The 24,672-nt window shown below is 44.3% G+C and overlaps 1 protein-coding gene across 4 annotated transcripts in view; it reads left to right on the forward strand.

Moving 5' to 3' along the window:
* LOC133121241 (chondroitin sulfate proteoglycan 5-like) overlaps nt 1-23,165 on the forward strand; it is a 29,547-nt gene extending 6,382 nt beyond the window's left edge. Inside the window, exons 2-6 of one of the 4 annotated variants that reach the window (XM_061230448.1) lie at nt 2,773-3,679; nt 11,003-11,191; nt 15,127-15,205; nt 17,710-17,766; nt 22,445-23,165. In XM_061230448.1, coding sequence (XP_061086432.1) covers nt 2,773-3,679; nt 11,003-11,191; nt 15,127-15,205; nt 17,710-17,766; nt 22,445-22,615 — 1,403 coding nt within the window. In that variant the 3' untranslated portion in view covers nt 22,616-23,165. The remainder of the gene's footprint in view (nt 1-2,772; nt 3,680-11,002; nt 11,192-15,126; nt 15,206-17,709; nt 17,767-22,444) is intronic. The other 3 variants (XM_061230454.1, XM_061230461.1, XM_061230466.1) reach the window with 3 other exon arrangements.
* The last annotated feature ends 1,507 nt before the right edge of the window (nt 23,166-24,672 follow it).

A 24,672-nucleotide genomic window follows, 5' to 3' on the forward strand; every position in this document is an offset into this window, starting at 1 on the left:
TGGGTTTTAAAGCACCATAGACAGAGAGGCTTTAGCACAATGATCTGCCATTGACTATGTTCACTTGCATTTATGGCTTGCATTACTGCTCTCCTGGGCTTCCATTATTATTTATTATTGAATGAGTAACACTGCCTAATTAACTCAATAACAAATCATTTTCTGACGGTACATTATCCTTCCTGCCTCATCTTCAAGTGCCACATACAGTAGATTTCCTTCCCTCAGCAGATAAACCGTTTGCTGTAAATGTGGTAAGGGCATCTATCCAGGAGCTTCTCATGTTATGAGGTGTCTGAAGAGGGGACAGTGCTTTCTCCCTAGTGTCTGGCTGTCTGTGAGTCCACATGTCAAGACAGAGCCAGAGGAAACAGTGATCTAACCAGGACATTTGGCCCCACTGTGCGTATTCCATTTGGCCAATGTCACAATGCCAGATCTATTTTTTTTTTGACTGGCCTGGCATGACCCCTGCGACTGGTGGCCAATGATGCATTTTTCAATATTATAAAGCCAGTTTTTCATGTCAGATACACGCCTGACCCAAGTCTTAACCAAATGCATGAAAAAGTTTGCAAATGGTCCTTAATGGCCCTGTAATATAATTGTCTAATCTCTAATCTCGAAATATGTACCATTATTAATCATAATTCATAATCCATGGTTCAAACTGCTCTGATGATTCAATGTTGTGGTCTCCATATTCGTGATGAAACCAAAGTGGATTGAATAGGCAATACATTATTTTCAATTTAAATGTTTAATTGACATTTGAATGGGTATTAGGCAGTAGGTAATGTAGTGGGTACCTATGAACTAAGGTTTACACCATAGACTAACAGTTTCAATCAAGGAAATGTGATCCTCTTCATATGTAAAATACCATTATACCCCATTTTAATTTTTATTATCAGTAAGTCTATTACTTAATTAGGGGGATACCCACAACAAGACATTAAGAGGACTGTGTTGATAAGAACCAATCTGAGGTCAGCAAATTGATCTAAACCTTTAGCAAAACTCGATTCTCCCCTTTTCATGTTGCATTAGTAATGTGAGATCCCTCTTGGGCATTGTTGTGACTTGCTGTAGAGAAACATTTTACATGCACTTGATTTTCCTGGAACTTATGGCTTTCCCAAAAGCAAAAATCTTTCTGAGCAGGAAATCCAAGTCCAACAGAATTTGGGTTGAGGCCATGTGATAGTGACATTGGTTCTTTTTGCATCCACAGAACTACCACATACTCAAAGAGCACCCCATTTTTGCACCAAAACTCTCTGTGGTTCCTTGTCCCTCAAAATCTTAAAAAAGATTTCACTGACCCTTCCAAAAAACATGTTTTACTGCCAATTGCGTATTTTTTATATGCTTTTATTTCCCTAAATAACAAAAAAGGCATCCCATTTATTCCCTGTTACTCCTCTCTGTTCTTTGCCCAGTTTGCAGAACAGAAAACAGACAAATTTTACCTTGGTATACGAGAATATGAATATTGTTTCCACTGCTTCCCTGTATAGTCCTCTGCTGAGTTGCAAGTATGCTGATGAGTTATTTAGATAGTTGTCAGTCTGCATGAGACTCATGAGTCTGCAGTGGCTCATACAGTTCTTGAAATAAGATTATTTCTCCAAAATATGAATCTTAACAGGCTGAAAATGCTACGAATGAATGACAATTTAGCTATTTGAATCTGAGCAGTATTTGCTGCTAAATCTGCTCCACCATCATTTTGGTTTTAGTGCTGATATGTCAGCTATTGTGCAGTTAGAAAACCAAATCCAGTATTTATGTTTACTGGTGCAAATGTGTTGTTCATTGTTTAACAGTGTCAGGCCTGCAGTCATTGCAGCATCCAACATCTCACCCAGAATGAAATGTAAGCCAAGATTTTGAACTTTGGTTTTATTTGGCCCAAATAAAGCTTAAAATTGCTTAGTCACAATTAATGACATTTAAAAACGGATATGTGAAAACCTTGGCCGGATCTACTGTAGGCAAAAAGCTTAAAAGCACATTATCACATTGTTATCACTATCTTCATCTTCTGTTTTTAGTTTTTTGTCAATCTTCCAAATAACATATCTCCCACAACTCAAATGTGTGTCTTATCAATTTTGTTGATCGGTGATACCATTTCGGTATACATTTTGGTTCATATATAATGGAAATGATTTTGATAAACAATAGCAGTATACAGTATTTTCTTTGTATTATGTCATTGTAATCCAAAAGAACTGCATTATCTCTTTTTAACTTGGTTTTTCGAAGGTGCAGGCAATGTCCAACCCTATGAGTTTCATGGGAGTAGGCATCATCATTGTCCATGCATCCTTGTGCCTGTCATTCAGAGGTCCTGAGTGGCAGAGACATGGACAGCTGCTCACCTGACTGAATAAAGATCAAATGTTGCCCATTCTATCACTGTGGCTCTGACTGCAATCCTGCTGCCTTTATCACTAAATCCTAATCTTAATCCCAGTTTCTTGCCTGTGAAGTGCATTAGTAAATTGTTATGATAATCTTAGGCTTGCAAGATACTGTAGATACAATTTGGGAGCCGAACACTGATGCATATAATTGTAATCGGGGTTGTAATATTTACAATTTTTATAACTTTGTCGTTGGAGGAGCTTTTTTTCACAGTGTATGGAATGGTTGTGGTGGGCATGGTGTCTGTGAATCTGAATCTGATCCGCCTCTGGCTCCTATCTGCTGAGTGAAGTGATGGGCTATGAGATCTCACGCTGACCAGAATGTGTTTGTTTATAGGGAACTCCTTTGGGGCCAATGGCACAGAGACGGACAACAAGGTGAACATGTCCTCACCGTTCAACAAGGAGGACGAGCAGATGGCCGGGGTCACGGGGTCGGTCAGCCCCGTTTCCCCCCCACTGCGAGCTGAACGCAAGCCCAGGGCTGGGGAGGAACTGGGGAGCGGCATGCTGGCAGAGGGTGTCCCCCCTGGGGGCCACGGTCACGAGATCAGCCTGGATTCAGCGGAAAAGGACCACCTTCTCAACGTGGAGTCTGAGGCCATGGGCTCCAACCTGCCCACTCTACCCGCCCTGCACAGCCCAGCAGATGTGCATCTGGATTTCAAGGATGAGAACGACCAACTGCCCCACACTGAGCCTCCGTGGGCCAAGGGGCACCAGGAAGTCCATGTGTTCGACCTGGACCACCAGGGACCCATCCCCACGCCCAGCCTGCCCCCCTACCAACCCGATGCCGTCACCGTGGACTTCTTCGACCCTGCCTCACGTCGTCGGAAGCTGGACCTGTCCTCCCCTGAAACAGGCGCCCATGAGCTGCAAGGAGGCAACCCCAACTCCTGGGAGCTGCCAGACGGCTATGAGTACACCCCCAACTACGAGGACAGCACCGTGACCCTGTACCCCAGCCGGAAGGATGACACCATCTTGCGCTTCGCGACGGCTCCCCCCTCGGTGCGCTTCGACCCCCGCCGCCCTGACCTCCCGCTGCCGGGTGGACCTGCTGAGGACGAGGAGCCCCCCGCTGCCCCGGGAGTGGTGGATGCCACCAACGCGTCCGCCTGTCGGCCGGGCTACGTGCGCCACAATGCCACCTGCCGCTCTGTCTGCGACTTCTTCCCCAGCTACTGCTTCAACGGGGGGCAGTGCTATCCGTTGGAGGGAGCAGTTGGAGTCTTCTGCAGGTAAGATCAAGCAAGCAGGGAGAACCTTCTTTCACAGTCTGTATTAGAGATCTACATTAACTTCTGTTTAAATGTCTCCTTCTCTAAATGCACATACACGCAGTGAGCACATTATTAGGTATTTGCTAGACTTATTTTTTATCTTCTGTTGCTGTAGCCTATTCACTTACAAGTTTGACTAATGTCATTGAAACATCTTAGCTTTCTTCTCTGTTCCGACAAGACAAGTCACTGGAAATAATACAATGGGAGGGGCTTAATATCATCACACTCAGGTTTTCTCCTCTATACAGTATTTTGTGGCTTTTTGCACCTTATGAAGAAATTGTTCTGCCAACACATTTTGTGAATTTTGTGTAAACCTGATGGCTACTCACATTGCTGACAGCCCCCATGCCTAGTTGCAGTTCTAAAAGTATCTGGTTCCCTACATTTAAATGCAACATGTTTTGACTAGTCATGTTTTCACTTCTTTAAGCTTTGGATTAGATCATTTCTTACTTTTGAGGGTTCCATGGCAGCTAATTTATGTCAGAAAAGGATCATAGATCAAAGTCCCCACATACAGTATAAAATAATTTTATGCATATCTGTGAAATTATTTAATTATCAATAATCCATGGGAAGAGGTTACAGCATTAAAATAAAATAAGAGACTGTGCACTAATCCCATTAGGGTTAATGTAAAGATGACAGATTTGGCTGAGCAGTTAATTTCCATCTGTAGTCCCTGGGCAGCCCAGAACATACATATTTATATAATTTTTTTTTTTTAAATACCACAAAGCTCACAGTTTTTGGTTCCCAGAATATTTCCGGATGATTTGGGTAAACATTCCCAATGTGTACATTTCTAGTTTCCTGGATGTCACAAGGAACATTACAGGAATGGTCTTATAGTGCTATTCAGTTTTTCAACCAGAAAAGGTACAGTAGTAAGTAGGGAATGTTAGCAGTATTCAGCAAAACTGGAATCTCAATATTTACATTCCTAAAATATAATTTACATGTATCGTTTGTTATGTTTTTTCATGACTACATGACAACCATCTGATGTTAAGTTGACAGAACTTATTTGGAATAATGTAAATATGCTACTGTATATTACATTTGAATGTTTTTACCTGAAACATTATCTCAAACCAAAATGTGAAACAAACTGGAATATTCCCCAATGGTCTTGACATATTTTATGTTAGCTAGACATACAAGAAAACGATAACAACAAAAAGGTTTAATGTTGTTCAGGTTTGGTTGGGTACAATTTTGCAGGGACGGTACTGGATGAAGCATAATTATACATGTCGGATCAAAAACCCAAACAATTCAAATTATGGTGACAGTTGATTTTATGGTCATTTACAGTTTGGCCAATTATGGTCAAATTTAGTTGATTTTATTGGAGCCAGAGTTTGAGAATATGTGAAACTATGTGGCAGCTGTGCATATCCTTATGTCCACAGGGAGCATGTTCCTTAACTTCCGTGAAATAAAAGACTGATTGAAAAATCTGTAAGTCTTTAGTGCCCATCAGGGTTTCGCAGAAGGGCAGTATGCATTCCATTATCATGGTCTGCCCATGTCCAATTTCAAGATGAGGTATGCATCGTCAGACTATTCATATTTATATTTCTTAATGTTGCAGGTCACAATGGTGAATATTTCATGTTTTATCCAAAATATGCCAGATTGTCAGACAAGAGAAAATAATTGAAAAAACACCATACATGATATAAGATTGTTTTTCAGTGAGCAACTGCCAAATGGCCATTACCACTTTCTACTTATGATCTACTTATAAAATTATATAAAATAAATGTGTTATGTGGATAGATTCTGACAAATACTGCACTTCAAGTGTAAAGCAAATATTTTGCACTGTCTTGGCCAATAGCATGTGAATATTAGCTTCTGGCAATCAGAGGTCATTGATCCCCTATCAGAATGCACACAGCATGGTCAGTGATCCTCATGACCATGCTGTGTGCATTTTGATAGGGGATCAATGTATTTGCCAGAGCAGGGGTTGCTGCAGAACTGTTTTTAATGACATAATAATTTGTGAGTGCTAAGTGGATGGGCATCTAGTCTATTTATTTCTGAAAACCACATGTGGCAAAATTATTTAAATTATTATGGAACGTACTGCACCCAACACAGCCCCATCTGAATATTATGATGGATATTACTACATTCTTTCTCTGTGGTCTGTGCCTGGTATACTGTTGTGTTTGTGTAGTAACTGACAGAGTGAGGTCAGTTGTGGACAGTTTAAGGCCCTATTCCAGGAATACTACAATCATTACATTACATTATTGGCATTTGGCAGATGCTCTTATCCAGAGCGACATACAGTTGATTAGACTAAGCAGGAGACAATTCTCCCCTGGAGCAATGCAGGGTTAAGGGCCTTGCTCAAGGGCCCACCGGCTGTGCAGATTTTATTGTGGCTACAATGGGATTAGAACCACTAACCTTGTGTGTCCCAGTCATTTACCTTAACCACTACGCTACTGGCCACCTGCCCAATCAGACACAATCTCTAACCAATCAGTGTGATAAACCAAACAATGAAATATCAGTTCGAAAAAACCAGAAGAACACTGGACCATGAGGTTCACACGTAAGTATCAGGGCGCTACTCTGTTGTGTGTGTCTAGAGAGAGAACAGAGTTCTTGGTCAGAGAAGAGTGCTTTCTGCTTGGCCACAGTGTCTGGCTGGAACCCAGTGGGTTAAAATAGCAGAGTTGTGTTGGTCAGTCATATTGTATGATTGCTTGTTTACCAATGGCTCACCTGCATTTATTTACATCTGCAGTGAAATTATATCATTATAAATACATGAGTTGCAGTCTGTTCATAGCTGTTTCTCTGTTGCTGCCTTTCTATGAATGCCTCCCCCGGGACACTGTTTCTTGTGTTCCTCTACTATCCTCTTTGTCTTTGTCTCTGTCTCTTTATTGTTGTGCCCGTGAAAAGAAGGGACAAAGACAGAAGGAGAAACCCAGAAAGTTTCTCTCTTTCTTTTTTTGTCCTGCTTTCCCCCATATGTCTCCTTCCTGCTCTCTGTGTAGAAACTCTTTCTCTATTATTCCTATTTCTCTTTGACTCTGCAGTGTTTACAGCAAAACAAAGCTTGCGGCAGTGCTCAGACAATAAAATAGCACATGCTTATACTCCACGGGAGCGAGTTTACACAAAGCACGGCATCTGCACATTAAAAATGCACCTCGTGTACATAAGGCAGATCATCTGCGCCCCAGATGTGTATTTGTGTATGCATGTACCTACCTTTGTCTGTGTCTATATTGTGTGTGCTTGTGTGTATGCATATGTGTATGCACTGTATGTGTGTGTGTTTGCGTGTATGCATGCATGTCCATTTGTTTGTGCATGCATGTGTGTGTACGTGCATGTGTGTGTGCATGTGTGCGTGTGTGTTTGCATGTGTTTTTGTTTGCGTGTGTTTTTGTGTGTGCATGTATGAGTGCATGCACGTGCATGTGTTTTTCATAAACTTTTATTCTTTTTGGGTTCCGGGGGAGATTCATGGGCCTGGGTACATTGATGTTTAGCTTCAACGAAAGCTGTTACACATTCCAGGGCTGACATAAATTAACCAATCTTTAATACTTAAATCCCATGGATCCTTGCTGTCCCTTTTTCATGGCAAACGCCATCACAAGCAGTGAAAAACAGCTTTATTCTTCTTAGAACTCTGTCTTATTTTCTACAGATGAGAAGTGAAAAATGAAATCTCTGAGACATTTTGGAAACAGAAGTAGCATTTGGTGAACAAAGCTAAATCTTTTTTGGAGACAGAATGAGAGTGACTCAGACCTTCCCAGATATGTCAGCATGGAAATACACAAGTATCAGCCAGGTTGTGTGTGTGTTTGTGTACAGCTATGTGTCTGAGCTGTGAGTGAGAAAACGTATCGCTTGTGTGTGATTGTTAGCTATAAAGTGAGTTTGTGTGAATAATAAAGAAGTTGTAGACAGCTTGTTGTAGTTACGGTGTTTGGGGCAGTATAGCAGGGAGACACCACCGGTCCCAGCCCAGTGAAATCCATCGCCAAGTACACACAGTAAATCACAAGTCCCATTGGCCAAAAAAGCATAAGCATGCACTTTTCCTCCAATGATAACTTTCAGCTTTCAAAATACTTGCACGGCTGTACTCATATTTCAAGTGGAGTGGAGGCCTGCTCAATTGTACTGCATTTAGGTACTATTTAGCTTATATTATTCAGTAGTATGTTCTTGTTTAGGTCCAGCATTAATACATCAGTACTGTCACACCAGCTTATCACACAGTGTTATATAGTGCCACAAAAACCAACTCAATACATAATGTCTCCTAAGTACTCTCACCCCAGTGCATCACACAGTAGTATGTGACATTTCCATAATGAACAGGTCACTCGAGAGGTCAGATGAAGCAGCCAGAACGTGACTCTCACTGTTTGATACTGATTTATTGTTAGTTGCAGCTCTGCTGTAAGGCTGCCAATGGCTGCTGTAGAGCCCGTCTGGACCTCTAAGCCTGCACTATAGCTAATGTCTGAGGGAATGTGTCTCTCCGGTGGGGCCCGATAACTCAGGTGTGGTTCCTATAGTGCAGTGCTCTATGTTTGAGCTATATTAATGGGCGACTTCTTTAAGCATATCTCTTTATCAATGATTAATCTAGCCTTGATCAAGTCACCCCCTCCCACATCTCAATTGTTCCTAATGAAACCAGGTAGAGTTCAATAATGTTTTCCCTGGGAGAGGTCTCCCTGTGCTGGTCGAGGACCACCTGGGGGTTTGTCATGATTGCAACTGCCAGAAGCCAAATTGAGAAAATATTGAGAGGATTGGACCTCTCTGTATAATGTGCTTTTACTCTTTTACTCTTTGCTCTCTTTAATTACTTAGAGCAGACATTATTGAGTCAATTCTGCCTGTCTGTGTACCAAGTAACTATAATAGATATGGATATACTGTATGTGGATGAAGCCTGTTTTCATGCTTGCCCATAAGCAAGGGAAAGACATTATTTTTGGGTGGATATGACACATGTCTAGGGCAATGGCAATATCCACTGCACCACTTCTTATTTATTTGAGTTCATTTCAGGTTGCTAGCTTATTGTGCCATGGCTAAATACACACGATGCAATGGTTCATGAACTTCCACAGCAAATGTTTACACTGCCCCCTTCAGTCCATTAGTGGTATGAGAGCTGTTTCCTCAATCTCCCTTTTGCACCTACAGTACAACATTCTGCCTCAAGTTTGTGTAATGACACTTACTGATGGTAGTAACACTAAAAATGACTACATTAGTGCTCTTTGCCAAACCTCTTTATGGAGTGTGTAAATCATTCTAGATAAGAGCCTCAGCTAAATGATTACAGTTCAATGGGTAGCAGTGTCATCTCCATGAATTAGGACTAATTAAAGTGCCAATATAACACACTTATACATTTACAGTAGTTAGGGACGCTAAGCAGGTAACTGAGACACAATACAATTTATAAAATAGTGTATAAAACTCATTTTAATCTAATCTCACAATAATGTTAGCATTAAAGCTTAATGCCTATTTATTTTCATGATTATTTGCTTTTATTATACATTTCTGTAATGTCAATGAAGCTATTATTTTGCTTAAAAAGTAAAATAAACAGTGGTGGAAGTGAGGGACATGTCCTCGAGGAGATAAGTGTCTAATCTACACCAAAGCTACCTTTGTGTTGATGCTGCTCAGAGCTGTCATAACTGGACACACACACATGCTTAGGAATGCTTTGAATTCTGCGACTTGGTGGCGAGAATCTTTTCTGCAGAAAAACGGGGTTGTTTTCACTGAGACAGATGACTGCAGACACCTTTCTACCAGACCTATGGAGTCCAGCCCAGCCAAAGGCCTGTTGTTTGCGCCGCAGCAGAGACTGAAAGAAGGAGACTCAGAATTTTAAACACGTCGGGGAGGGTGACTCCCTCTCCATCACCACTGCTGTCACTTCTGTCTACTGGGACTTTAGGGTGATTCTGACAATATGCCAAAGCTGCTCCCCCTCCCAGGCACCACAATTCAATAGACTGCTGTGTGTGTGTGTGTGCGTATGTGTGTGTGTGTGTGTGTGTGTGTGTGTGTGTGTGTGTGTGCATATGTGTGTGCTTGTGTGGATGTGCGTGCGTGTGTGTATGTGTGTGTGCGTGCGTGTGTGTATGTGTGGGTGGGTGTGTGCTTGTGTGGGTGTGCGTGCGTGTGTGTATGTGTGGGTGTGTGTGTGCTTGTGTGGGTGTGCGTGCGTGTGTGCATATGTTTGTGTTTCTGTGGGTGCTTGTGTGTGCTTGTGTGGGTGTGCGTGCGTGTGTGCATGTGTTCGTGTTTCTGTGGGTGTGTATGTGTGCATATGTGTGTGCTTGTGTGGGTGTGTGGGTGTGTGTGCATGTGTATGTGTTTTTGTGGGTGTGTGTGTGCATGTGTATGTGTTCAGAAAGTGGCAGGTCTGGGAGACCATGTCCTATTCGAATCTAACTGAAACCATTTATTTTCAGAAATGGCAGAGCGGTAGATGGTAATGGTGAATTTTGGAGCTCAGTCGAGCTCCCAGCAGATCTGCTGTTGAGAATATATGACATCAGATACAAAGCATATGAGTGTGAGTCTTAGCAGTGGAGTATGGAAACGGGCATTACAACACCAGGCTTGGCTGAAGGCATAGCTGGTGCCTGTCAGCTTCATGTCTCCTGTCCTGTCCTCCCACACAAATCCCATTGGCTTTCAGCAACAGGCACATGCGTCTGCTCCCTCTGGCTTAGTCAGAGGCAGACACCCTGCCTGGCCTGAGATGAGATAGAACTTCCCTGTTGTACCTTCTGCTTTTTTAGGAGAAGAGTGGAGTGGCGTCCAGGACTGTTTATCTCGCTGCTGTTAGAGTAGATAGACTGTGGTGTTCCAGGATGAGGAGAATGAGGTGTACTCATTCAAAGCAGCTCTTGAATTGACTCACCCTCTAAAATGGCTGTGCCAGCTTGAGACACGGTAGAGCCTGTTGCGTACAGGGTAGTTTCACATTGAAGTCGCTCTAAAGAACCACTCAGGAAATACACAATTTCTTCAACATTACTACTGTCCTTTGCAGGTACTCTTGTTTTGAAGAGAGTTATAAATCTGCTGTATATGTGGGCTGGTGGGATAATCTCAGTGTGTTAAGGGAGCTGGAGAACTGTGGTCACAACAACCAATGGGGTGCTTGGGAATGAGAGTTCTCGTTTCAATCTTCCTCTACCTTCTTTTCCTATCCCTCTCATCCTGTTCTTCTTCCAGGTGCAATGTGCAGGACTACATCTGGCACAAGGGCTCCAGGTGCGAGTCTGTGATCACGGAGTTCCAGGTGATGTGCATCGCCATCGGTGCGGCCGCCGTCATGGTGCTGCTGCTCTTCATGATCACCGTCTGCTTCGCCAAGAAGCTGCACCTGCTCAAGACCGAGAACAGCAAGCTGCGCAAACGCAGGTGAGAGAGAGAGGGAGGGAGAGAGAGAGAGACAGGGAGGGAGAGAGAGAGAGAGAGACAGGGAGGGAGAGAGAAAGAGGGAGGGAGAGAGAGGGAGAGAGAGACAGGGAGGGAGAGAGAAAGAGGGAGAGAGGGATTGAGAGAGACAGAGAGGGAGAGAGGGAGAGGGGGATTGAGAGAGAGAGGAAAAGACAGAGAGGGAGAGAGGGGAGAGAGAGTGAGAGAGAGAGAGACAGAGAAGAAAAGACACAGAGACGGAGAGAGACAGAGGGATAGAGACTTTAGAAGTGTTTTGGGAAAAAAAGAGGAAGGCAAAGTGAGAATGAGAGGCGCAGAGAGAGAGAGAGGGGTGGGGGGGCAGAGCGGTAAAATCGATGTTATTATTTAAAATAATCTGCTTTACTTAAAAAGACAAAAGACCCTGAATCTTTTGAAGGTCGGATTAAATTATCTAAAATCATTAACATCCCTTAAATTTTGAGATACGTTTATCTACATATTCAAATGTGTTTTTTATTAGAAAAATCTAAACAATTTTGTGACATATATAAAAATAAGAAAATGTAATTTGGTATACTCGGCTTTACTTGTGGCTATTGCTCTGTCAACTAATTAATTGCTAAATGAATTAGTTTAATCTTAATCAAGGAAACTAAATGGAATCAGGTTGAGAAAATCGAGCGGATGTCCACCCTGTTTCAAGCTCATTAGACGCTACTGGAAAGAAGGTGAATAAGTGCTGTTTTGGGGAGTTGTGGGATGGGAAAAAGAGACAGTGCTGAAGGCAATGACGTGATAAAAAGAAGGGATGTAAAAGTTTGTCAACAGAGTGAGATACAATGAACTGATAGGAGGAAGATGTCAGCAGTGTTGTGTTACTGTTATGAGTGTATGTGTGCAGGGGTTCCCAAATTCCACTCAAAACGACGAGAGAAAGAAAATAAGAAGTTCACAGGAAGAACACGCAATCCTACCATACAGTCAGTCTCTCAAAACAATGATGTCATCGACTCCTCGTGAAAGTAGGGCAGTCTGACAGGTGGGGGTAGGGGGGGAGGGGGTTGACCTACATACAGCTGTGCGGCTCTGGGGGTGTGAGGTGGGGGCAGGGATCCCGGGCAGGGCTTGAACTGACAGTGCAGAGAGCACTGCCAGAGAAACAGGGGAGGAAATGAAAGGGAGTTTAATGAGAGTAAAATGGAGAGAGAAGAGAGTGAAAAGGAAAGTTCAGGTGGGGAATGTTAGTAATCTACACCGTTCTTCTCAATCCAGGCCACAATTATACTCATTGGAATGGACATTGGTATGGCATTTTGGTCTGTTCCTGTTCGGCATAATAGTAGCCCCATGGAGGACTGCTTTTGATCGCTCACAAGACACAGAATTTCAAACCCAACACATCAGGATGAGAGGTAGTGGAGGAGAATGAGGCAGAATGAGAGGAGGAACATGGAAACTCATGATTGAGCTTCCACTGAGTGAAAACCACAGCATTGCACTGAGGGAGGGCCTGCGTGTGTGTGTGCATGTATGTGTATGTGTGTGTGTGTGTGCATGTATGTGTATGTGTGTGCGTGTATGTGTGTATGTGTGTGTGTGTGTGTGTGCGTGTGTATGTGTATGTGTGTGTGTGTGTGTGTGTGTGTGTGTGAACCAGCCTTGCTGACAGGGCCGTTGAATACATTGGCCGCCCACGGCTCCATCTGCTGGATAATTACAGCCGGCTGCACAGTCCAGGCGTACAAGAACTGCTGTTTCAGAGAAAGGAGTGAAATTATGGCCTTTCACATCAGAGAGAGAGAGAGAGAGACAGCGGGTGAAAGAGAGAGAGAGAGAGAGACAGAGGGAGAGGGAGAGAGAGAGAGTGAGAGACAGCGGGGAAAAGAGAGCGGGAGAGTGAGAGAGAGAGAGACAGCAGGAGAGAGAGAGGGAGAGGGAGAGAGAGACAGAGAGAGAAGGGGAGGAGCAAGTTAGGGAGAGAGTCTTTATTAAGCCTTCTCAAATTATGAAAGCAGTTGTACAAAAGCTCCCTCTGCCACACACACACACACACACACACAGAGTAACAAATGTAGCATCGGGTTCTGTGCTGTCCCACAGGTTGCCATAGAGAAAGAAAAGGACAGTTGAGAATATACAGGGACAGTAGACCCATACTGTGCCCAGAGCTTTCCATATGAAAGCCACAAAGAAAGCTTCCAGTTCAGTAAACTCCTACTGAAGCCACTTCAACACATGATGAAGCTGGCCTGCCTTTGAGTCTGCACCAATGGCCATGTGTCCTCCCTACCGGCACTAGCATTAAAGAGCTGCATACCCCAGCTGCCCACAGTGACTCTGTAAAGTGAATGGCTACAGCCTTCTCTGGTATACCTATTATCCAGTGTCACTTTCGATTTAGTTGATTTGTCCATAAGCCACAGCATGTTATATGACCGTAAAACATAAACACACACACATACACTGTCTTCACTTACACTTTAGGTATTCTATGCTGAGTACTCAAACAATGTTATAGTATACTACTGTGAACTATAACAATATGGATCTAATGTCTGGCAGCATTAATGCAAGCAGTTGATTTTTCAATCAATTTCTTGCTCTCCGGTCACAATCTCGGTCACAATTTTTGCACTTTTGCACTACTGGTGCTGCTTATTGAATCTTTGGAATGGTGTATGGAGTCACTTTGTCATGGCTTTAAATCATTTTCACATTCAGTCAAAGTAATGGAACATATTTTTGTTGTCTTTTTTAGTCTTTACTATTCTCAGTGTGACTGGGGCTTCTGTGGCTATGCTGGGTATATCAAGACATTGGCGTTCCAACTGCTTTTAAAATAATTACAGTGCAAGCAGCCGACCCCTCCTAGCCATTTGGGGACGATAAGATTTGTGTTTTTATGTTCCCCTCTCTGCTACCCCCTCCCTCCCCCGTACTCTACCCCAGGAGATGGAAAGGAGAGCCAGACTCACAGCCTGTTTCAAGGGAAAGGCTAATTGGCAGGCGCTCTCTCCGCTCGTTAGAGCGGCTTTGATTAGCCAATCATGCTGATGATTAAATATTTATCTTAGAGCCAGACCGTCCGGTGATTACACTGCAGAGGGGCGGAGTGGGGAGGGGCCGCAGGGGGAGTGGTTAAACAAGCAGCACAGCATTCAGCCAACGGCTACATTCCCCAGATGTGTTCTGATGGGAGCAGACAGTGGAGACGGATGTAGATGAGCTGTTGGTCCCTGATCCTGCCATGGGGCTCAGGGAGAAAATTTGGCACCCTTACAAATATGACCTGTGGGACTGGTCCTGACTATAATGGTGGGACACTGTAGACCAAGTGATGTTGCGTGTTCTGTGGGCAATTTTGGAATTGTGGTGGTGTTGTGGCAGCTAAGGACAGGGAGATGCAGTGTACGTGTTCAGAACACACACCTAAGCAAGCGGTCTGTCCTGACCCGAGGCGTGCCATGCTGCATCACAGACGGGCTCTGTGTGTGTGTCTGTGTGTGTCTGCGTATCTGTGTGTGTCTGTGTGTGTCTGCGTATCTGTGTGTGTCTGTGTGTTTGTGAAGTGTAGTGCTGGATTCGCACTAATGCTTCTGTCTCTTTTCCTTTCTCCTTCTCTTTTTTGCCCTGGTTTTGTCCCCCCCCACTCCTCTTTCCTTACCACTTGTACTCCCACTCATTCCTGTTCTCCATTCTAACTTCCCTCCCTCCTTCACTTCTTTATCCTTGATTCATCTTTAATTCATCTGCGGTTCTGATATCATTCTCCCTGTCATCAAAAATCACACCTTTATTTTCTTTTGCAAAATCTTCTCCCTGGACACCTCCTTTCCTTTTACGCACCATCCGTCTACACCTCTGTGTCGTTCCTCTGTTTGCTGTCCTCCTCCTCCTCCTCTCCTCCCCCCCTCTCCCCCCTCCTTCCCCCGCAGCAGTAAGTACCGGCCTCCCTCGGAGCAACACAATGATAATTTCTCCCTGTCCACCATCGCTGAGGGCTCCCACCCAAACGTAAGGAAACTTTGTGACACCCCGCCTCCCCTTCCTCATTCGCGTGCTTTGGCTTACTATGATAACATTATCTGTCAGGTAACGTGCCTCTCGTCTCTCTCCCCCTCCTGCATGGGTCTGTCAGCGTGGGGGAAGGAGGCTTCTCTCTATGGGCCTGGCTTCAGTTATGTACATATTATACACAGTGGATTCCAGAATTATTGGCACCCTTAATATAATAAGCAATGTCAATATTGACCTAGATTTTATGTTCAAACATAAAACTATGTACTTTTATTTCAATACGTTTACTCTCATGTTTCAATGTTTTTTTATTTTTAAACTTTTTTTTTCTACAGGGGCCAAAATTATTGGCACCCCTAAAAATAATTGCAAATAAAATCAAACAAAGGCATTGGCAATACAATTTTACCTGTATTTCATTAATCTCAGTCTAAAGGAACTATATTGTGTAATTCCATCACTTCATACCAGCTAATTCTTTGGAAGGGTAGCACGAAGACAGCCCTTACTGAGCACAATAAACAAAACCATGCATCTTGAGTTTGCCAAACCTCATTGGAATTATGACTGGCTGAGTCATAAATGAAATAAAAATAAAAATTGTGCATATTTATCAAGGGAACCAGGTGCCAATAATTCTGGAGTCCACTGTATGTATGAACACACCTACTTTATTCTGAAGTTCAGCTGGATTTCTGATTGAAGTTCTATGTGAACTCTATTGCTATGCATTTGCATTTGCTCAGAATATCGCCATCATCAAAGTGTACCAAAGTCACTCAGCAGAGCCTTGCATTTTCCAGCACAGTCTGCATATTCCCAGTCCCAGTTTAAAATTCTTGGCCTAACCCCCTGGTGCTGAACTATAGCCTATTCTCCCGTTGACCGGGACTCACTACAGCTTGAGTATAGCTACAGATTATTCAGGTTTTCCCCTGAGCGCTGGCTAGCAGCCTGGACACATACACCATCCCATAAGGCATATCGCCTGCCTCCTGTAGACTCAAGACAGCTGCCTAGGGCAGGGAACACAACACTCCTCAAGGTGAATACAGTCCAGTCTCTACAGGGATATTCTCAGGAGAAATCCATGGACTCCGCTGGAGTAGATCGATACAGAGGCAGACATTTGCACACTGCGGTCCACGCTCTCTGTAACAGGAGAGGGATTAAGACTCATCAGATGACCATGGAACAGATAGAGCCCTCTGCTGCTTCTGTTACTGGGGCAACCAGCTCTGAGAGAACCTCCTCCCACCTCTTTCTGTTCTCCCTTTATATCACCTCTGCATTGTTCTGTCACCGCACGTTCGACAGCTCGCATGTGCCCCCACTGGCCATGTGAGGCACTGCAGCTTGTGTGTCGCACTGCCGCTATATCTGTGTTTCATGAGTTTATCCTGATTGACAGTTTTGTGGCGGGGCCTGAGGGTATTGTTTAATTTCAGTTCTGCGTAGGGGTGGGGTGTGATCGCTGTGTGAAAAATGTACCATTACAGGAAAAATCCTGGTGGCTGGCCCTTCAGGATAAACATCTGAGATGCGACACCTCACTGCTCCCTGCAGGGGGCGCGAGAGAGCACGCAGTCTAACAGTAGCACGAGGTGCCATAGAACAGTTTCTGTAGAGCTAACACGGATGCTGTCCCCTCGGGTTGGATACACCTGCCAGGTCTGGACACTTCAGAACTTGAAGAGAGATGGAGAGAGATTCACTGACCAGCACATCTCTGTTCTGCTCACCTCCCTTGATATCAGTCTAGCAGAGTATTGTTAATATTCCGGGATTTGGGTCTCTATTTCTATCACAACATGGCATCATTTGATCATTTTCCACTCAACAGAAAGCTCTCGTCAAATCTCAGTGTGTTGACAGAAGATTCTCAGTACAGTGGACACAGCCACTCAACACTAACAGAGTCCCATCACCAATAATCCCATGCCACTTTAACCCTCAAAGAAATAGGCTTGCACAAAACAAGATGTAGCACCATTCATTCATGTCATTAAGCCATCACATTCAGTGGCTGTGTCTATAATAGCACTGCTGAAATCAAGCCAATTCCCAGTAATGGGCTTCATTACCTGAGCAATGGTCTGACCTTGCTCAGTGGGGGTGTATAGTTGCAGACCTGGGTCCAGAGTGGGCAGCTATTTGTCTACACACCCCTGAGAAGAATAGAGGGCCAGGGCATTTCAAAAGCAAACATGGTGTAGTCAGACAGATATCGCCCTATGCAGATGGTTTGGGAGTAAATGATGAACCAAAAACAGGATCGCTGGTATAAATCTGTTGTGCCCACTGCAATGGACATTATATAGCAGTGACCTGGGAATCACCTTGCTCACTGTGGTTTTTTCGGGGTGAGCTGATCGTGACCCCGCTTCCTTTCCTCTGGTACTCCCGTCCACCTTCTCTCTCCTTCTCTCTGCCTGTTTAAACATGTTTTTATCTCTGAGGACTATAACCCTTTCCCAACCCCCCCCCCCCACCCCTCCCAGAAAACCATGAGCAGATACACCTGGGAGTGTAAGACCAAAGAGGAGCCCGAGTGTGAGGTAAGCTGATGACTCACCGTCCAGCCCTGCCCTCGCGCCACTGGGGCGGTTCTGTCTACTCACTGTGCTGTAACCCTGTCAATCAACTTCTCCCCCAACAACCAACACGTGGACCTGCCCCTTCACCCCCAGCTCCCCTGTGCAGTGGTGCGGTCCATTTCCTGTTTACTGGAAGCAGGTGGAAACAATTTCAGGCTCATCCATAAACACGCAACCTGAATTCGAATTCGTTAAGATGCTTACCCAGTGGAAAGCAGATTATATGGAGTAGTTTGAATGCTATTTTGGGGATGCAAATCATTACTATTGTCCTAAACTGGGAGACATACCTTTACTTGGGAGACATACCTTACCGTATGATTTCAAAAGATACAAGATGCAAAGAGTTCATATGTGAATTATTTATACATTTTCACTATCACAATTGAAACTCTTGATTTGCTGAGTTTACAAAATAGCATTTTAAAAGATGCTGCCATTTCTAAAGAAAGGTATGGCAGCACCCTCCTGAGAATCTAGACCTCTGCTTATTTGCTTGAATTTTCTTTTTTAACAAAACCTGAAGAAAGTGCCCAGAGATGTGATATTGATTGTCCTGTCAGCCCAGGCTGGACCCTGGGAAGGTGCTGATATAAAGTCCTGGCACCGTAACTGGAGACGGTTATCTTTTAAGATAACTGCCTGATTTCTGTCCATCAGCATCTCTGCTTGCCTGTAAGAGTGCAAATTATGCTGATTGTCATGGATCAATACAGTGTTGGCAGCTGAGTTAAACTCTCCGAGATCCTGCCAACCTTCCTATGTCCCATAGGTCCCATATCTCAGGATTAAATGCATACCTAAAAGTGCACACAGCAGCAAAGATTTGATGACATTGCTGCATGTGAATATACATATAGAATCAATACCCAACTGCAGTGAGTGGAGCAGTTCCCTGCCATAAGCCGTTTTGGTTCCTGGTCTCATTGACCCCTTAGAGTCAGTTGGCCTTTTTCCACCAGGGTGTAGGAACTAAAACAGGGAAGGAACTATCCAAAATGGGGACTAGATACAGGGTTCCTGGAACATGTTTGTTTTTGCTGTCTGCTGCATCTCGAGAAGCTTGAAGATTAGGCAAAGTACGAAGGAATTGATAGAAGATTATGTTCTTTTGTGGTTATGTTTAAAACGTATTGCTGTCTTTGAAACCCTGGTAGACCTTTATATCTAAATTCTGTTGCTTGAATTTAAAATGGCGCTTGGTCTTCTTGGCGATTCTCACGAATATTGCATTTTAACCAATCAGCACGGATCAGGACCCAAATTGTTAGCGGACCATTGAAAAGTACTACCTCGCCAGCAGTGACTAAAAGGGGGGAAGGAATCAAGCCCCAGGAACCAAAATCGGCCCAGGTTCCTGGAGGTGTAAAAGCATAAAGTTCCTGAGTTCCGGAAAAGGATCCTTTGGTGGAAAAGGGCCATATGAGAAGTTTGGAGTCCAGTGAGAATCATACAGGAACTTCCTGTGTCTCAATAGGATCTATAGGAAAGCTGGAGCCTCAATGGCAGACCTGAGCTGTTGCCGTAGAAACATGTCAGCACTCGTTCTCGTGGCCGTTCATCTTCCTGTCAGGAGGAAGCTGCTGAAGTGGTTGGAAGAAGCATGTGATCGTAAAATTGCCAGGTCCAGTGCTACGGGGTGCTTCAGTTTAAAATATATCACAGGGAAGGGATATATCCCTTCCTGTGCTGAGCTGGCAGAGTCACAGAAGAGTCCATTATGCAGGCTTTGTCTTATGTTCCATATAAATGGGACATATTTAGCTTTTGGAAGTGATTCTGCAGTGTGAAACATTAGATGGGCCATATCACTGTGTAACTGGGCACTGCCTCTGTCCGCTGCCAGAACTCAGCCACATCCATGCCGAGTACGCATAATATGACCACAAAACAATATGTATTGATTTCTATGACCTTGCATTTCATGCATAAAAAGCCTTTTCATAAGAGGGAAGTGGACGTCTTCCGTGTTCCTTTTGTTCAGTCCTGACCTGGCTGTCCTGTACTGTGCCGTACCAGTGAACTTCTTTCTGCATTGATTCCCACGACCTTCCATAATGTCCATCCCTGCTGCTCCGTCCACAGCCCTTCTCCCTGCACCCACCCACCATTCATCCATCCACAACCATCCGACATTCACATACGCACACACACAATCACTTGTGCACTTTACACAAATAGGCACATTTACACTCTCATAATGTGGTCCATTTGAGTCCCAGGCTTTTTTGCCGAACATATATTACTGCAATTAATGTCCTGAGTGTGATTAACTCCAACTCATCACCCATTTTGGAGAAAAATGCAGCTCATTACTTTGCTAGCAACGCATTCTAGCAGTTCTTAGCACTTGCATTAATGCTCAATCAAAGCTTTAAATGTTATTGCATTGGTCTAAGCCAATTGCATCAACAACCTAAATTTCAGTACCTCTTTATATCTGACTAATTAATTTTTTCAGTGTTTAGCAGCCATTATCTGGCCCTAGTGCATACATAATGGAATGTTGTAAAATTTGCAGTTAATTAACTAATATGACGTGATACACCAAACTGAAAGCATTGTAGCACGTTCGGTCTGCAAGAACATAGGAGAAGAGGAGAATTGAAAGTTACAAAGCTGCTATTGTTAAAAAAGGACAATTTAGTTTAACTACAATCAGTCAAAAGAAATAAAGGATCAAGCAAGCCATCACACAGTGAAAAGAGGAGACAGATACACATTCTCATCTTCCCCTCGAGTCCTCGTGACTTTGACTGTGTCATTGGAAGAACACACATGTGCTCCCCTCACTCCCTCCCCCCACCCTCTAAAGAAATGAAATGAGAAAATACGCTGAAACGCACATTTTCCAGTTTCACGCCGATGGAGGAAAAGAAGCCCCAGAGGTCGGTTACACCCACATCCTGCCAGAAGTCACAATCTAGCCATCGCCAAATGGGGTAAATCTACTCCTGTTTACTACAACTATTCAAAATGAAAGAAACACAGCATTACTTCAACAGCAGCAAGCCTACGGGGCTCCCGTTTCGATTGCTCTCCCGAGCTGAGAGAGAACCTGCATGTGATAAGGGCTGCAGTGGGAATGGATGACAACTGGATGAACTTGAGACGTCAAATGTGCATCTTGGCTCCTTGACGGGAGAGTGCAAGGAGAAGCTGCTTTCTTTGCACTGCCTGATTACAAGGGTTTAAACTTTACAGGCATTTAGCAGGGGATACCCAGGAAAACTACTGCCAAGACACATGCACTTAATCCTAATATTTTGATTATATGGCAGTGGTTTGAAATGTCTCCTGAATGTCTCATGTGTTTTATTATTACACATTACATATCTGTCATATTAATTACAGGGGTACTGTAGTGTGGCAGAATTACTACAGAGCAGTGCAGGGTTCTCACTCCTACAAGTCCATTGACCTGGGTGAGAGGGACAGGTGTGACCTGGGCAAGAGGGACAGTGTGACTTGGGTGAGAGGGACAGTGTGACCTGGGTGAGAGGGACAGTGACCTGGGGGACAGTGTGACCTGGGTGAGAGGGACAGTGTGACCTGGGTGAGAGGGACAGTGACCTGGGTGAGAGGGACAGTGACCTGGGTGAGAGGGACAGTGACCTGGGGGACAGTGTGACCTGGGTGAGAGGGACAGTGACCTGGGTGAGAGGGACAGTGTGACCTGGGTGAGAGGGACAGTGACCTGGGGGACAGTGTAACCTGGGTAAGAGGGACAGTGTGACTTGGATGAGAGAGACAGTGAGGCCTGGGTGAGAGGGACAGTGACCTGGGGGACAGGAGTGACCTGGGTGAGAGGGACAGTGACCTGGGGGACAGTGAGGCTTGGGTGAGAGGGACAGTGTGACCTGGTGAGAGGGACAGTGTGACCTGGGGGACAATGAGACCTGGGTGAGAGGGACAGTGACCTGGGTGAGAGGGACAGTGACCTGGGTGAGAGGGACAGTGACCTGGGGGACAGTGTGACCTGGGTGAGAGGGACAGTGTGAGGAAGGGGGCTGTATTGGACCCTGGGGGACTGTGTATTGCTGGGAGGGAGGCTGCATGCGTGCATGAGTTTGAGGGGTGGGGGGGTCTCCTAATGCAGCCCCTTAACTCTCTCTGTCCATCGCATGTGCTAGGTAGGTCAGTCAAGTAGACTTCAATAAGCAAAGGTTAATTATGTGTAGAGTTTCATTTTATGATGAAGGGACTAATTTGGGTCCTGTGAAAGTCATATGAAAAGTCAAATCAGGATCCCTTAAATACTTGGAATCAGTTTGTATTTTCAGGGATCTTCTTTGTTTTGCTGGGCTGCAGTCTAATGGGTTTCAGAGGGAGAGGGAGAAAAGTGGCTATTGTATTGTAGCTATGTTCCATACGAGCTCTCCCGACAAAAAGGCAGTGTATCCTTGGTCACTTCGACCAAACTTAATAATAAGCCTATAAGTGATAATATGCCTACGTAGACTGCTGTACGCCCATAAACTTCTATCCGTAGTAATAAATATATAAATAGCAACAGCTTCACCTTTGGGAAATGAATCCTGACTCATGTGTGTGCATTGCAAGAGTGAGTGCCCATTTCTCCCAGAGGCTGTGATGAGAATTAGCGTGAGCGTGAGGCTAACAGGGTGTCGTCCCGCAGGATGACCCTAACGCGCAGAACAAACTGGAGGACCCTGTGAAGTCCCCCCCGCCTAAGGAGGATGAGCCGCTGAACATCCAGAACTCGCTCACCCCCAAACACGAGAACAACAAGGCCGCGTGCGAGGAGAACTCCTCGGAGGTAAACTCACTACAGAACAACATGATGTAATACCACAACCCACCACACGCAGGCGCCCCCGCCCCTGCCACACCAACCCCCCAGCCCCTTCGCTGCCGTCAAGACCACCGCCATTCAGCGCCACTGCAGAAACTCCACATCTGGCCCTCTCCCCTTGCACCCACTTGTCCCTCCCAATCCTTCTAGCCCCTATTGCTGTACCCCCACAACCCCCGCCGCCGCCCCCCCCCCCCCCCCTCCCCCCTCGCCCTACCCTACCTTCCCGAGTAACGGCATGCGTCGGTGTATTTTGTACAAAAGATAAAAAGATTTATGGGAAAAAGATGTTACAAAACAAAAGCTACTGAGAGATTTTGATGTTTGTTTGACTAATTCAGTGAGTATGTATAAATATATGAAAAAAATGCTTGGATTGATATATATAAAAAAAAAAAACACAATGTGTCTTCGTTTTCATTGATGTGATTTCTAATCCTTTGATGTATTTGGGGTTTTTTTGTACTTTTTGGGAATATGGAATACAAACAGAAAAAAGAAAAACCAGACTGTTGTTGAAATAAACCTTTTTAACATTAAAAAAGTAGCTTGTGTGTTGATCTATTGTGTCCCTTCCCTTTCTCTCTTAGTCCTGCTGGTTTTGTGTTAGAAGCTCTGCTCAGCTTTGAAATATCGCTCCTTCCTGAAATAGATGCACGCAAACACACACACTCATCTGAAGTGGATGGAGTTACCGTGTTTGTACAAAAGTATACTCTTGAATAATAATAACAATAATGATAATATATTTTTCTATCACATGATGACTGGAACACACTACAAAAGCTCACCCAGACTGTCGGGTGTGTGTGTGCATGCCATTCTGGCCACTGTGTGTGTGTGTGTGTGTTTGTTGACTGCTAGAAATGCCCCTGTTGACACATACACATGCTCAGTACTGGTTAGTCATACAGTAGGCCTCTGTCCACTTACTGATGCAGAGACATGCTGTGACTCTTGATAAAACCACCTGGAGCACAGCGACCAGCTTCATACCTACACACCGCACCCCGACTCCCCCGACCTTCTCCCTACCCCCACATCCCTCCCCATCCCTTCACATGCAGTCTTCCAGGTACCAGGACAATCTCACAGTGCCCTATAGATGAGTGACAGCCCAATATCTCCTATTTGACCTGTTCCCATGTGCAGTGTGGCTGTGGTTTGTATTGAGCTGTTACTCTGACGGGCGTGTGGGTACAGTCTGAGCTGAAGGGCTGTATTTAAAACCTTCATCCCTCTGGACAGTGGGAGAACTGACTGGACAGCACAGTGCCTGACAATGCTGTCGTGCTCAGACTCTGGTCTGCTATGAAAGTGTCCTTTCATCTACCTTTCCAAAAGAGGCATCTTGCCACTCATGTGAGGTTTAATATCCTCCTGAGACCTGCCAGAAAAAAGCTTTAAGTATTTTTCTTTTTTTTAGTAAAGTACCTTTTATGTGTATGTCCTCTACAGAGAACAACAGGTTTCAGCTTAGTAAAATTTGATTCTTGAGATTAAGACCAGAGACTCATATCTCATTAAGGTGACATAAATTAATTACTGGGTCTTATAAGGATAAATAATTACTCTTAAAATATGGATTAATCACATACAAATAACTACCAGGTGTGTTATATTTAATTTAGTCTTATTTGGAAAGTGACCCACTATGAAAAATGTAAATGTAAATGTAAATAATATTAAACTGCAGCTTTTATTGCCTCCATGAAGAGACTGAGTTCCCAGTTAAACTCTCTGACTGTTGTGCTTGAGGGTATATTTACACCCTGAATCTCGCCAGCTTTCATCCACACTCCTTTTCCTCCACCGGTAGAAGCACCTGTCTGTACGTCTCCTGCCTCTCTCAGTCTCCCGAGAGCCTCATAGTCACCCGTCATCCACACACACTCACATATACCCGGTCACTCTCCCTCACTCACACACCTCCTGTCACTAGTGCCCTGCACCTTAAGACCAGGTCGCTTACTCATCTCTAATTATTGCACAGGCTTAGTTGCTCTCTTGTGTTCATATACACAATGTGAATCCAAATCTGTGTCTTTGTC

Source organism: Conger conger, chromosome 1 (genome assembly GCF_963514075.1).
Source record: "Conger conger chromosome 1, fConCon1.1, whole genome shotgun sequence".
NCBI lineage: Eukaryota > Metazoa > Chordata > Actinopteri > Anguilliformes > Congridae > Conger > Conger conger.